Raw genomic sequence first — 16,534 nt, 5'->3', positions numbered from 1 at the left:
TGTCTCTTGTTCCGCGTGTGATGCTGTGGCGATGCAGGTTCATTCTCTTGTTTAGCCCCTGTCCTGTCTCACCTATGTAGTAGCAGCCCCCTGGGCATTTCATGCACATGATGAGGTACACGACATTGCTGGAGGAACAGGTGAACCCGCCTCTGATTTTGTATTCCCGATTCTTGTGTGGTATTTGTATTGTGTCCGCTGTGTAGAGCATTGCGCAGGTTTTGCATCTTGGGTCCTGGCATGGTTTTGTCCCGCATTCAGTTGTACTGCTGAATACTTTACTCCTCACCATAATATTCTTGAGATTATGGGGTTGTCTGTATGATAATAAGGGTGCTTCAGGAAAGACCTGTTGCAGTCTTGTATCTTCCTGGAGGATGGGTTGTAGTTTCCTGGCGATCTTGCGTAGGGCTCCTAGGTGTGGGTTATATGTGACCACCAAAGGTACCCTGTCGCTTGTCTCCTTATGTTTGTATTCAAGGAGATCACTTCTTGGTATTCTGGTGGCTTTGTGAATTTGCTGGTCTACAATTCTGTGGTTATATCCACGGTTTATAAAGTCTGATCTCAAGGCTTTAATCCGCTGGTCTCTGTCTGCTGTGTCGGAGCATATCCGGTTGTATCGTATGGCTTGACTGTAGATGGTTGCATGTTTGGTGTGTGTCGGGTGGAAGCTGTTGTACCTCAAATAGCTGGCTCTGTCTGTAGGTTTGCGGTATACAGAAGTCTACAAGAAACTACAGACTTCTGTATACCGCAAACCTACAGACAGAGCCAGCTATTTGAGGGACAACAGCTTCCACCCGACACACACCAAACATGCAACCATCTACAGTCAAGCCATACGATACAACCGGATATGCTCCGACACAGCAGACAGAGACCAGCGGATTAAAGCCTTGAGATCAGACTTTATAAACCGTGGATATAACCACAGAATTGTAGACCAGCAAATTCACAAAGCCACCAGAATACCAAGAAGTGATCTCCTTGAATACAAACAGAAGGAGACAAGCGACAGGGTACCTTTGGTGGTCACATATAACCCACACCTAGGAGCCCTACGCAAGATCGCCAGGAAACTACAACCCATCCTCCAGGAAGATACAAGACTACAACAGGTCTTCCCTGAAGCACCCTTATTATCATACAGACAACCCCATAATCTCAAGAATATTATGGTGAGGAGTAAAGTATTCAGCAGTACAACTGAATGCGGGACAAAACCATGCCAGGACCCAAGATGCAAAACCTGCGCAATGCTCTACACAGAGGACACAATACAAATACCACACAAGAATCGGGAATACAAAATCAGAGGCGGGTTCACCTGTTCCTCCAGCAATGTCGTGTACCTCATCATGTGCATGAAATGCCCAGGGGGCTGCTACTACATAGGTGAGACAGGACAGGGGCTAAACAAGAGAATGAACCTGCATCGCCACAGCATCACACGCGGAACAAGAGACAGTCCTGTTGGCGAACATTTCACTTCTGGCCATAAGATGAACGATCTGAGGGTTGCCATACTCAAAGGTAATCTTAAAACCTCGAAAGAGAGACGGTTGCATGAATACAAATTTATGCAACTGTTCGGGACACTTAGCAGTGGCCTAAACAGAGATCGAAATTTTATGAGTCATTACTGACACTAGCGAACTCTCTTCCCATGAGCGCTAAAGGCCATGTCTGTACATACTGTGCTATATGTATGCACACACAGCTGTCTCTCACACATACTAATACTCCTTATATTTCCATCCCTATACACCAATAGGGACCACATAGTATCCACACACACTTTTAGTTGTGCTACAAACTCTCACATTTCCACACCCACCCACATCATTTATATCCCCTCTCACTCCACACACACCTTGTGTAGAGCACTGTTTATACTGTGGGCTCTCCATTCATTTTTATTCACACTGATACACATACACAGTCTTTCTTCACTTGCTTTCAGTAACCCTTTGACACTTCTAGCCATAAAACACATCCACACCGGGGGAAGGACCAGCACAGATAACATTCCAAGAGACACTGTTTTTAAGTAATCCTTGCTTCATTCATTGTAACATCGCCAGAAGAAGAGATCAGTGTATCTCGAAAGCTCGCACAAATAAAAGCATTTCGTTAGCCACAGAACGGTATCATCTATTTATTTTTTGATTATATATATATATATCTATATATATATAGATATATATAGTGCAGAATAAATGGCTATTTTCTGCTTTATATATATGTATATATATATATGTGTATATGTATATGTATATATATATATCTATATACATAAATACATACATACATACACACAGTTGTGTGAAAAAGAAAGTACACCCTCTTTGAATTCTATGGTTTTACATATCAGGACATAATAACAATAATTTGTTACTTAGCAGGTCTTAAAATTAGGTAAATACAACCTCAGATGAACAACATCACATGACATATTACACTGTGTCATGATTTATTTAACAAAAATAAAGCCAAAATGGAGAAGCTATGTGTGAAAAACCAAGTACACCCTTACTGCTTCCATAAGAATTAAGATGCTAAGTAGCAGACAGGTGCTGCTAATCAAATGCCCTTGATTAATTGATCATCAACAAGTGTGACCACCTCTATAAAAGCCGAAGTTTTAGCAGTTTGCTGGTCTGGAGCATTCAGGTGTGTGTTAACACAATGCCAAGGAGGAAAGACATCAGCAATGATCTTAGAGAAGCAATTGTTGCTGCCCATCAATCTGGGAAGAGTTATAAGGCCATTTCCAAACAATTTAAAGTCCATCATTCTACAGTGAGAAAGATTATTCAAAAGTGGAAAACATTCAAGACAGTTGCCAATCTTCCCAGGAGTGGACATCCAAGCAAATTCACCCCATGGTCAGACCGTGCAATGCTCAGAGAAATTGCAAAAGACCCAAGAGTTACATCACAGACTCTACAGGCCTCAGTTAGCATGTTAAATGTTAAAGTTCATGACAGTACAATTAGAAAAAGACTGAACAAGTATGGTTTGTTTGGAAGGTTGCCAGGAGAAAGCCTCTTCTCTCTAAAAAGAACATGCAAAGTTGCATCTGAACAAACCATAAGACTTCTGGAACAATGTCCTTTGGACAGACGAGACCAAAGTGGAGATGTTGAGCCATAATGCACAGGACCACGTTTGGCAAAAACCAAACACAGCATATCAGCACAAACACCTCATACCAACTGTCAAGCACGGTGGTGGAGGGGTGATGATTTGGGCTTTTTGTACAGCCACAGGACCTGGGAACCTTGCAGTCATTAAGTCGACCATGAACTCCTCTGTATACCAAAGTATTCTAAAGTCAAATGTGAGGCCATCTGTCCGACAGCTAAAGCTTGGCCGAAATTGGGTCATGCAACAGGACAATGATCCCAAGCACACCAGCAAATCTACAACAGAATGGCTGATAAAAGAAAAAAATCAAGGTGTTGCAATGGCCTAGTCAAAGTCCAGACCTCAACCCGATTGAAATGCTGTGGCTGGACCTTAAGAGAGCTGTGCATAAACAAATGCCCGCAAACCTCAATGAACTGAAGCAACGTTGTAATGAAGAGTGGGCCAAAATTCCTCCACAACGATGTGACAGACTGATAAAGTCATACAGAAAACGATTACTTCAAGTTATTGCTGCTAAAGGTGGTTCTACAAGCTATTGAATCATAAGGTATACTTAGTTTTTCACACATGGCTTCTCCATTTTGGATTTATTTTTGTTAAATAAATCATGGCACGATGTAATATGTCATGTGTTGTTGTTCATCTGAGGTTGTATTTACCTAATTTCAAGACCTGCTAAGGAACAGATGATTGTTATGTCCTGATATGTAAAACCATAGAATTCAAGGAGGGTGTACTTTCTTTTTCACACAACTGTGTGTGTGTATATATATATATATATATATATAAAAAGAAAGGGTGTAATTTCTGCTCAGCCAAATCTTTTTGCTGCCAAAAATGTTGTTCTTTAATTATTCCGCTATATGCAGATTTGTTTGTTATACCTCTTTTCTGTGTACAGTGAGGTTTCAGAAGCGAGATGCACTGTAATGTCATCAATGAAGAACTATGTTGTAAGGCTGTAATTCCTTTTAATGTACAGTATTAGTACATTCATTTAATGTAATGTATTAAGACAAATCTACACTTCCCCAGAACCACAATGGCTACTAGGAGTACATCTCTAAATGTATAATCAATAAATAAATGAGGACACTGAACCATAAGCTTAGTGTCTTTGCTGAAGGGTATACATTGGTGTAATTGCTGTTTTCTTTCACACGTTTTCTAAGTCTCGTTTAACAATGTACCCACGTGTGTATTCTATCTCTGGTGATAGGAGTGACTGCTCTCTATCACATCTTATACTGCTCTGAGCACAGCAGACCTGCATCTGCTAGCAAGTTATTTTGTAAGGGCAGCATATTCTCTCTCTCACAATACACACCGTGCAATATAATGACACATTAGATCATTATCTCCTCAGTGGCAGGTTGTTATTGCTGTTACAGGTAACATAGGGGTCTATTTATCAGTTTTCTGGCTGCACAACTGGTACATAAGGAAAGCAAAAAGAATATTCTCCACATGTTTACGTATATATATATATATATATATACACACACAGTTAGGTCCGTAAATAATTGGACACTGATGCAAGTTTTGTTATTTCGGCTGTGTACCAAAATAAATTCAAGTTACAGTTAAATAATGAATATGGAGTTAAAGGGCAGTCTATCAGCTTTAATTTGAGGGTATTCACATCCAATTGGAGAAAGGGTTTAGGAATTACATTTCTTTAATATGTAGCCCCCTCTTTTTAAGGGACCAAAAGTAATTGGACAATTGAGTCAAAAGCTGTTTCATGGACAGGTGTGGGCTACTCCTTCGTTATTTCATCATCAATTAAGCAGGTAAAAGGTCGAGTTGATTCCAGGTGTGGCATTCGCATTTGGAAGCTGTTGCTGTGAACCCACAACATACGGTCAAAGGAGCTCTCAATGCAAGTGAAACAGGGCATCCTTAGGCTGCAAAAAAAAAGAAAATCCATCAGAGAGATAGCAGGAACATTAGGAGGGTCAAGTCAACAGTTTGGTACAATCTGGGGAAAAAAGAACGCACTGGTGAGCTCTGCAACACAAAAAGGCCTGGGTGTCCACGGAAGACAACAGTGGTGGATGATCGTAGGATCCTTTCCATGGTAAAGAAAAACCCCTTCACAACATCCAGCCAAGTGAAGAACACTCTCCAGGAGGTAGGCATATCATTATCTAAGTCTACCATAAAGAGAAGACTTCACAAGAGCAAATACAGAGGGATCACCATAAGGTGCAAACCATTCATAAGCCTCAAGAATAGAAAGGCCAGATTAGACTTTGCCAAACAATATCTAAAAAAGCCAGCCCAGTTCTGGAACAGCATTCTTTGGACATATGAAACTAAGATCAACCTGTACCAGAATGATGGGAATAAAAAAGTATGGAGAAGGCTTGGAACGGCTCATGATCCAAAGCATACCACATCATCTGTAAAACACGGGGGAGGCAGTGTGATGGCATGGGCATGCATGGCTTACAATGGTACTGGGTCACTAGTGTTTATTGTTGATGTGACAGAAGACAGAAGCAGCCGGATGAATTCTGAAGTGTATAGGGATATATTGTCTGCTTAGATTCAGCCAAATTCAGCGAAGTTGATTGGACAGTGCTTCACTTTACAGATGAACAATGACCCAAAACATACTGCGAAAGCAACCCTGGAGTTTTTTAAGGCAAAGAAGTGGAATATTCTGCAATGGCCAAGTCAATCACATGACCTCAACCCGATCGAGCATGCATTTCACTTGCTGAAGACAAATCTTAAGGCAGAAAGACCCACGAACAAACAACAACTTAAGACAGCTGCATTAAATGCCTGGCAAAGCACCACAAACGAGAAAACCCAGCGTTTGGTGATGTCCATGCGTTCCAGACTTCAAGCAGTCATTTCCTGCAAAGGATTCTCGACAAAGTATTAAAAATGAACATTTTATTTATGATTGTGTTAATTTGTCCAATTACATTTGAGCCCCTAAAATAAGGGGACTGTGTATGAAAATGGTTGCAATTCCTAAATGTTTCATACAATATTTTTGTTCAACCCATTAAATTAAAGCTGAAAGTCTGCACTGCTATTGCATCTCGGTTATTTCATTTCAAATTCATTGTGGTAGCGTACAGAGCCAAAATTATGAAAATTGTGTCAGTGCCCAATTATTTACGGACCTAACTGTATATATATATTAAACAAATTCCCATTACTGTACATAATTTTCTTTGATAAATCAGGTGCAGTACTTTAGCTCTAGTTTTGCCCCTTTTATGCAACCAGGAAACATAACCCCTGTAGAATGTTTACTTAACTTTTTTTTTTTTTTTTTATTTCCTTTAACCATAAGTTATTGCCAAATTGAAGACTCATCTACTACATGCTGTCCCTGTGTTCCCACCTTGCGTTAGTTTTAAAAGCTTATCAGATGTTTCTCCAGCTGTGCCACAACTTGACTCTGTCACCAACCTTCATGTGTGGCTCTCATTGGTGCCAGGCCATGCAGAAGTCTTCTGGAGATCAAGTGCTCTTGATGTCAATGTTTAGAACGGGTGTCCTCTTCTCAGAGGGTGTTCTGTACTTGTTTTCTTATTTCATTCTGACTGAGTAGTAGGCATTGTTCCTGGAACATCTTATTGTGTCACACAAGACAGGGACCCAACATGTACATCCGGGAAGAAAAAGATGGGGCTAAAATAGAAACATAGAGCGTGTCTATAGCTTTCAAAAGACCATCACTTTTAATATTAAAAGTAGTTATTCACTGCATGGGCGTGGAGAAAAATACAGTAAAATAACTTCAAAAAGTGTTGTGATAGGCAAAAATGAATCCTATAAATATGAAAAATAACAAAATGTAGTAGGGAGAGTGGGCAGAATAGGCCAGTCAAATAGTCTAACCACTGCCAATCTTTTTGCTTGTTGCATACAACATTACAACTTTTCAATTGGCTCCTTCAAACGATGGATCAGCCATATGAACCCTGCCATTCAAAGCATCATTAACTTTAACAATTATTAAACTAAAATATTGTTATTATTGATTTATTGTGTGTAGAGTGTTGCTTACAATACTGCATTTCTAAGGTTTCTTTAAGGAGGTGATGTTGTTGGCACAATTGCATTCTTGAACAAACTGAAAAACCTTTAATATACTGTCCCCAGCATGATGTAACATGACAAATCATAATGTAACTCCGAGTATCCCATACTTTCCTTGTGATTGAGCGGTGATGCTGGCAGAGAACCATAAGTTAAAGCTTATCATGTTTTAGTGGCCAGCAGAGCCCATCACATCTGTAATTTCCTATAAACAAAATACAGAATAAGAGTAACATTCTCTTCACTTAACCATGCCGCGAGTTTTGTTCCATAACATCATACATAATATAAATAAACATAAGCAACACATAAATAACACACGTACAATGTCTTGGAAGAAATTGGTCGCAGCTTTATTTATAAATACTGTACATATTATACCCAAAACTAGGGGGTACCTGTCTAAGTTGCACCACCCATCACAACATAAAGCCCAGGGGATACCCCCAGCTTGATCCTCTATATGCCAACAGCTGTCCAAGCCACTTGGTTCAAAACACACCACCACTGGAAGGTCACCGCCATACCGGCCGCCCAAGCGAGCATGACACCGCCTTCCCCATAACCAACAATTTGGAGATATCAAAGACCTCCTAATAAAGAGCCAACTTTTATCCGGGTCCCTCAACGATCTAACACTTTACCGCCACTAGCAAGAGCATGTAACCCCCTTTAAACTGGCCCTTGCAGCTGCCACCAAACAAAATATCTTTTCCAGAGCCGACTGCAGATTCATCTTAAAGATATTGTCCCTCCTGTAAAGATCCACTGGGTCACCTTCTAGTTCCGAGTGCTTCAACTCCACACCCCTTAAGTCGGTTACAAATTCAGCCATAGCCTTATTCAAATTTCTACGTGACCTCTCAATTGCCTTAAAACTCTGAGCTTTCGCACTACCCATTGGGCAAACTCCGACCATACTAACACAGGATTCCCGAAATCCCTCAACACTTGCAGTATCTCCCTTTGCGTAACCTCCACAAGTTCAACGATTGAATAGATGTCAAGTTGTTACCCTCGATGTTCCAAACCAGCACCTTCGGCGACCCATATACATACTTCTTCGTCCTTAACTTTGACACTAGCTGCCACATCCTCATGCCATCCTTGCCCAACAAACAAAACTGAAACTGATCCTGCCTGAACCCCAACTACTTCCCACCAGGTCTTCTTGCCACTCTACTGTACATGCCACCCAGTAAACGTAGGTGCCCTACAAATCTCGGCCTCAATGCAGGAACTACCTATAACACCAAGATAACTTATGCACGGTCTTATATAAAGCTTCAATCTTGACGAATACCATCATCCTACCGGCATGATGGCCTTCCCCCTCATACCCAGCTACACTGATTCAGACGCTGCCCCATCCTGAACGAAAGTGAACTCATCCAGACAAAACTTACGCAGGCATTTCTGCAAAATCTTCATAGACCCGTCCCCATGTAACAGCGAGGGGACCCACACCAAAGGTCTAACCCTTAAATAGACCCCGACCAGCTTAACAGGGCATATAGCATTGAAACCAAGCTCTCCCTATCGTCACCCATTTTTCTTTCTCTGGAGAGTTTTAGACCGCCTGATCAAGAAGCTCAAACACCCTTGGCGCATTACCACATCTTCACTCCACAAACCCAGTTTACCCCTTCTAGACACGCAAACCAGTTCCTTAACCTCATAGCACCAAAAAGGCTAAAGAAAATGCTGTAGGAAACAACTTGGCCCCAAAACCGGAACTACATGCCCACTGGCTTCCCCAGCATGTCAACTAAGATTGGTAACCTATCATAATTCCTACGAGACTGCCTCTTCCATCCAGCTACCACCCATCGAACCAGGAAATCTTTTGTTAAATCTATACCCCAATAGTCTGAAGAAAAAAAGCTAAACCGGCCATCCATCTTTTCACTGAAGCCGCTGATCGGCCCTTATTCTGCATGCCCAAGACAATACTCTCAAACTGATCCCTAGAACCTTACCACCTTAAGCCTTTTCAGCTTCCATCTATCACCGTCTGATACAAAAATTCCACCGCTCTCCAATACATTACTCTCTGAACGTAAAACTTATTTACAATTTTATTCTCCACACCTGATACCTGCTTTTCCCTGAACCAGCTATTATGTGCCAAGCTATACAGCACCAATGTGCGAAGCTGTCTCACCACTGGGGGGTAAGCTCAATCTGCTCACTCTACCTCAGTTCCCACAGGAAATCTCCCCAAACCAACCAATCTTTCCTGATACCTTGTCACCCTGATAAAATAATGCGCCGCCATGACCCTTGCCACCGGCAAAACACACACCCCATGGGGAATACTCGTGTCGCAAAGTTAAAATGCCCCAACACCGACTGGAATTGCCTAAGCATAGCCTTTTTCCATCCCACGAAAACACGCACCTTCTATATTTTACCAATTTATCCCTGGCCAGCGGAAGACGAAAACTACATAAGGTCCTAAAATTTGTGCAATAACCTTGTGCACACACCCAACCCTGCCTTACAACCAAACCGGAAATCATCGAGATAATGCAATACGCTATGTCGTCGAGACACGTCACTCAAGATACGAAATATGGAAAAGTAACAGAGCACAACCAGAGGTATCCAAATAGAACATAATTAGAAGGAACGTGCGTTTACCATAAAATGATTATTTCGTGGTCATAATAGAAAAAAATAGCAAGGCGTTGCCCCACCAACACGTTTCGCGCTACACAGAGCGCTTTCTCAAGGTTTACCTGTATACCAAGGTGGGGCAACGTCTTGCTAAATAATCATTTTATGGTAAACGCACTTTCCTTCTAATTATCTTCTTTTTGGAAACCTCTGGTTGTGCTCTGTTACTTTTTCATATCTCGTATCCTGTATCATACCAACAGAGGCACACCAAGATTGCCTGGAGTCTGGATCAACATGGACGTTGCAGCAGACTTGTGAATTTTTGCTTGATAAATGTTTTCCCACTGTGATTGTAAGGATATTAAGTACTTTTTAGGGTGATCATATTGCATTGTTTTCTGGATAGATTGTGTACCGTATTTTTATTTTCTCAATTGACGGTTTACCAACCAGGATACCACACCCAGTACCTATTCTCATTTCAAGATATGCAATCCATTTATCTTCACACATCACTTGCTCTGTATATGGTCTGTAGCACCACGCATCTATAGTTATCACGTCACTCAAGAGCCTAATCCAACAGAAACTGAACGTTTCAAAATAAAAAAACAGAACAAAGAGCACCCTATCGGCAAACATAGATCTACAAAACCTTTGCCGTCTAAACATCCAGGAAACAAAAGGGGTGCACTGCAAGTAAACAAAAACCAGTCCATGTCCGGCTTAGCCAACAATGCTCCTGAACCCGTTAACTCTACTAACTCCTGCACTCTGTCAAACGAAGCATATTACACCTTGCATAAGCCCCAATCAGTCCAGTCATTCACCGACAAAACTTCCATCATTCATAATGCCTGTTGCTGCCCTTATTAGGGAAGCGCACAAAGCCATGGCGCCATCATTCCTAAGTTCACCGGCGTCCTTGCCTTTTGCTCGCACCTCGCCACCTGCTCCCCACTTAAAGCCTGGCTTGCTTTTCCTAAACACTTACTCCCAGGGGTGGCCCTGCACACCCGTTACACTGACTTCAGATACAACAGCTAAGTTACCACTTGCATCGGGATTCGTTGTACTAAACACATGCCCTTGCACCCTGCGGCCAACTGCCCCACCCTGAAAGGGAGATGACCTCTGTAAAATCATCAAAGACATCTACAGGTTCATGTAATTTATGTCCCAATGCCAACGTTTTTTGAACCGCCATCCTCCGACGGAAGTCCTATTGTTCTTCCACCTAGCGATGCCCACATAAACCTTGCACGCCTCCCTGACTTTAAAAAGTGCTGTGCACCTCTCCGGCGCCACCTCCTCCCACAAAACTAGCTAGAATAATGAAAGCCTGTAACCGGTGTCCTCTTCCTCTACCTTAGCATCCTTCTTCTCTGACTTATTGGGCTCGGTATAGTTGGAAAGCAAAGTCCGGATATTTACATATCCCCTTTCCATAATTTTCTTTTATTGCCTGTGCCAAGAGCACACCCAACGGGCGTAACACAGAAATAAGCATCATGATAGATACTATCTGCTACTTTCACCTCTCACTATTTCATCTTCTTGCTTGTCCTGCCACTGTCTACTGTCTTTCTAAAGACACACCACCCAATCTTGCCCCCAGCAGCGGACAAAGGCCCGCCCCCAATTACTGCTTGAGCTGCCGACCCCACTGCTGCTTCCCTGGTCAGAGCACCGCATGCTCCACCCCTCCTGCCAAAATCTGTGACATTTAGGCCCAGACCAGAGGTCCTGCCGATCCCACCTACTCTTCGCTCTGCGCGTCTGCTCCCAGCACTGCCCGCTGGCTCCCAGACACCATGAAATCCCTTAATGGGCTTAATAATAAATTGCTGCCCCCCAAGCTTACCAAGTCTGCCACCCCAGCCCGTGCCGGAGACTGTCTTTGCGCCCACATACCTTCTACCACAGGCAAGTACTTACCCGCAACCTCCACACCTTACTCATGGGAACACTGCTTCTGCAGGCCTACTGACCCAGAGTGGCATTCCTTCCACCTCACCACCACTACTGACTGCCTCGCCACGCTAAGACGTGAACCTCACCACCCCCGCTTTGGCCTTGAACACCACTGCCCCCCTTGTCACCAGAGTCACCCCCACTAGATCCCTCCCTGACTACTCCTCTGCTATCCAGGGACAACCTGCTATCCAGGCTCCTACCACCCCCCGCTGCACCCCCCTTTAAGCTCCCCTCCCTTCTGCTGTGCGGCTGTTAACAGGTGTGTGTGTGACCTGTTCATGTACATTTATATACATATGTTGCTTGCCTATATATATATATATATATATATATATATATATATATATATGTATACAATGTTTAGCATTATCTATGCTTTTTATCCAAAGGTGATTGCAAGAGTATGCTACACAGTTCTGTGTGTGTTTTGTTTGTCTGGTAGCTATGGCTACCGTTGTTTTATTATCACTGTTCACTTTACGGCAGCTGACACTTTGTGGCCTTGTTGCTGCATTTTGCAGCATAGGATTCATTGAAATTTTCGTTGCCGTTTTATAATGATGCACCCATAGATTGTATATATGAGATGCACTGAAACGGTCATTTTATCTTGACAAAGGTTCGCAAGCGGACCAAAACATTGATCCTTGTGCAATAAATGTATTACCTTTTGGAAGACCAGTGAAGTGCCTCTATTTCTATTCCTGTCCTAAACATGTACATTACATGCAATACATAATACTACTTTTAGAGATACCGAGCCATGTTTATTAAGCGGTGCCATTCCAGAAGACAACTACCGGTGCTAGAAAACACCCAACGGGTCGTTCATTTGAATAGGCTGTAAGGTGTCTTCTGGTGTCCTATGGCAGAGCACCACTTAGTAAATATGGGCTACAGTAGTATCCAAATGTGCTACGATAAAGACTGTGCAAGCAAAATATTTCTAAAATACGCAGCACCTCTGTGCCAAGCTATAGCACATAGTGGGAGGGGAGTGCAAATCAAAGTGGAATGTATACCCAAGTAATATAGATTATCACTGACATTAGGATTCTGACTACAATGCAGTGAGTTGCAGTGTAATGTCAGAAGAATGACTGGGTCTCACTCTCACTTAGGACCACACGTGGTTGCTATATAGTTTACATCTACTTTACTTCTTGAAAAGATAAGAGACAACAGGCCAATATTTGCTAAGTGCTGCTGCAATTTATTTGCATAGGCACAGGTTAGTTTATATGGCCCAAGGTAGCTGGCACGAAACAAGCACAGGCCATCTACGGCATCCTGATCTCTGGTGTAGAAGTAAAGAAGCCTAACAATATTACCTCAACCAAATCAACTTTGACTGTGATTTACGACTTCATGTGTATGATCTCTGTGACGGCTGTGGGAAAATCTGGAATGTGTAAAAGATTGAAGTTAGGGAGGGTATCTGAGGGTATCTCATGTGTGAGAGGTTGGTCATACTTAAGGTATATGGGCTTACTTATGACCGCGTCCATACTGTGAGTGACCGTGCATGATCAACAGGCCGCACCTCTATGAGGCAGGCCATAGAGCGCGCGATGGCGCGGCAGCGTTTACAGCAGACAAGTGAATTTGTTTTTGTCGCGCGACGGGCGGGTCACGTGAGCAGTTCAGCCAATGAGGGCGAACCAGCCCCGCCTTCGCCACGCCTTCCTGTCACTGTGGATCTCAGGCCACAGGTCGCTCGGCCAACAGGCACACGTGACGCCATGCGCTCCGTCACGCACGCGTGTCCACTATTGTATGTCTTTATATAGCGCCAAAAGTGTACTCAGCACTTCACAAAGAATACAGTACAGGGAATTATAATAATACAATAAGCGCAGCAAAATCAAACAATAGAAATGGAAATCTCTGCCCCGAAGAGCTTACAATCTAAGAGGTATAATGGGAATCTTATAGAGACAGCAGGAGAGGAATACATGCTGTAGATGGCAATGTTTGGCCACAATGGGTGGTAGGAGTGACTGTGAGTGTGGGACAATAGCCATGAGTGCAGGATATTGGGATGCTTGATTTGTGGGGCGAGTTTTAAGGTTAGTCAGAATTAAATCAGAAGGTTAACACCATTTACAGGTGAAGAGATTGCAGGGAGGCAAGTGGTGAGAGCAGGTGTGTACGTCTGGGTTCAGGCCTAAGAGGGTAATATATATATATATATCCGAGGCCTAAGGGGGTAATTTCTTTGGATATTATGAGGGAAACAGATGTGTCAGAGATTGATACTATTGAGCTTATTGGTTTTTATCTTGGTTCAGATGTCCTTTCTTATTATCTCATAATGTGAGAGTGGGGGACATGTTGAACTCTTACCGATGTGCATTGTTTTTAGACTATTTTGACGAATCTTCCTCTCCGTACCTCATTTCCAGGCAACACTCGTACAGGCTTAGTCTGTAGCTGCCGAAGCCGACCTTTCCCATTGCAGTGAATGGGGAATTTGGGCTGTAAATTGCACAATTGGCCAACTCGGCGGATATAGAAAAGGCGCCTTAATCTCTGCTCTTGGGTGAGGATGTTCCGTAATAAGATTAACCGTACAAATTCTTATTTCTTTCTCTTTTCAGACAGTCGTGGTGCATAAGGTGTTAGTTTGTGCAATCTCTTTAGCATTTTATATGACTGCCACACGAATATTACCTGTGGAGTACAACATAGACGGTCACTTCAGAGACACCTCATCGGTACCCACAAGAGTAATTTATCTCTACTTGTCTCTATTGGCTGCAAGACCAAAGTATTATTTTGCTTGGACACTAGGTAAGAGATGTATGTTACATGTAGTGAAAGAGTGTCATCTAGTGGTCATAATGTGAACTGTTAAAGTTAAGTAATTTTTTTAAAACGTTCATAGTAGTGGAAAGGATATATTAACGTTATTGTACAATGTAAAACATACAGCAAAGTGAGGTCCAAACGCTAGGTGTGAAAATCACAGCATCTAATGTAGAATATTATCTCTAGTATCTACAAATGTCAGTAAAGGTTTGTACCAGGTTCATCCCTCATTAGGGACAAGGAACGGCTCAGTGAGTAAAGACACTGACTGGCACTGAGTTTGAAACTGGTTCAATTCCCGATGTCAGCTCTTTGTGACCTTGGGCAAGTCACTATCTCCCTGTGCCTCAGGCACCAAGAACAATGATTGTAAGCTCCACAGGGCAGGGACCTGTGCCTGCCAAATGTCTCTGTAAAGCGCTATGTACACTGGCGTCCGCCTTTATTCTAAAGCGGCCGCCACCGCAAAGTGTGGCTGTCTCGCGGCTGTTTCCTGGCGCGTGCCGCGCGTCACAGTGGTGCTGGTCACACCGTGCCAGGGTTCCCCGGCATCCCCGAAGGCCCCGAATGTTGATGGGCTAAGGGGAAGATGCGGAACAGCCAGGGGGAGCAAGGGGATCGCGAGGTGAGCAGATGCGATGCGCACGCGGGGAAGGAGATGCGCACGCGGGGAAGGAGAAGGCGGCTGGCGCGCGGCCAAGTTCGCAAACTGCCGAAAACAATTCCGGGCAAACGTTAGAATAAAGCTGGTCGCAGCATTAAACTAGCAGCGCTATACAAGAACATGCTATTATTATTATTATTAATAATGAAAGACTTCCGCTGGAGTTAAAACATGTAGGTAATTAAGGTTTATTTATAAAAGCAGCTTTTAGGTATTATTATTTATCTAGTTCAACAATTCTGTGGGTGATTTTACAATGAAATATGTTCAGTATAAAAAAAAAACAGCTACAAAATGTGCTTTTTTGGTGTTCCATTTCAGCCGATGCGATCAATAATGCTGCAGGGTTTGGTTTCCAAGGCTACGACAAGAATGGAGAACAAAACTGGGATTTAATTTCAAATTTGAACATTAAACATATAGAGGTAGGTGGTCCTCGTCCTTATCAATATACTATGTGACTGGCAGCTTATGACACTATCCATGGTACTGCAGCTGAGGTTCTACGTGTGAGTGGATCTACTGTAGCCAATGTTCTCTATACAAGAGGTTCTGCTGCAGCTGAAGCTCTCTGTATGAATGGTTCTATTGTAGCTTAGGTTCTCTACATGAGTGGTTCTACTGCAGCTGAAGTTCTAAACACGGGTGGTTCTATTGTAGCTTAGGTTCTTTTCTCAAGTGGTTCTACTCCAGATGAGGTTGTGTACATGAGTGGTTCCATTGTTGCTGAGGTTCTCTGTATGAGAGGTTCTAATTTGGCTGAGGTTCTTTATATGAGTGGTTCTAATGCAGTTGATATTCTCTGTATGAGTGGTTCTAATGTGGCTTGAATGTGGCTTGAGGTTCTCAATATGTGTGGTTCTTCTGCAGCTGAGCTTCTCTACATGGTTCTCAAATTGTATGAACCCCTGGCTGGTGGTCACTGAAATCCTTTCAAATTCCTTAATGTGTTGGGTCAGGCTAGAATGAACATGTATGATTTGTATTATATATTTAAGAACAGGGCTGAGGAAGTATGTATGGTCGTCCACACAATTAGTAACATCTACATTGTCATTGATAAGTTAAATTAAAAACTTTGCTCTGTACTTTATACCTTGCCCATGATCTGTGTTTCATAATTCAACTCTGCTGCTAAAACAAGGCGCTTTTCCGTATTAGCTATATCATTGTTATTATTTTTTGCTTTACTCTTCCTAAATTTCCTGGAAAGGCTACCTGACTATCCGAGAAACA

At 42.6% G+C, this 16,534-nt stretch overlaps 1 protein-coding gene across 1 annotated transcript in view; it reads left to right on the top strand.

Annotated features, from left to right (window-relative positions):
• Positions 1-16,534, top strand: part of MBOAT2 (membrane bound glycerophospholipid O-acyltransferase 2) — a 248,620-nt gene that overhangs the window by 211,614 nt on the left and 20,472 nt on the right. The window contains exons 8-9 of the mRNA XM_075598324.1: positions 14,424-14,616; positions 15,620-15,723. Of these exons, the coding sequence (XP_075454439.1) occupies positions 14,424-14,616; positions 15,620-15,723 (297 nt within the window). The remainder of the gene's footprint in view (positions 1-14,423; positions 14,617-15,619; positions 15,724-16,534) is intronic.

The sequence above is a fragment of the Ascaphus truei genome, chromosome 4 (assembly GCF_040206685.1).
Source record: "Ascaphus truei isolate aAscTru1 chromosome 4, aAscTru1.hap1, whole genome shotgun sequence".
NCBI classification, from domain to species: domain Eukaryota; kingdom Metazoa; phylum Chordata; class Amphibia; order Anura; family Ascaphidae; genus Ascaphus; species Ascaphus truei.
Note: the sequence above shows the minus strand (reverse complement) of the source record. Positions and strands in the feature narration are given on the sequence as shown.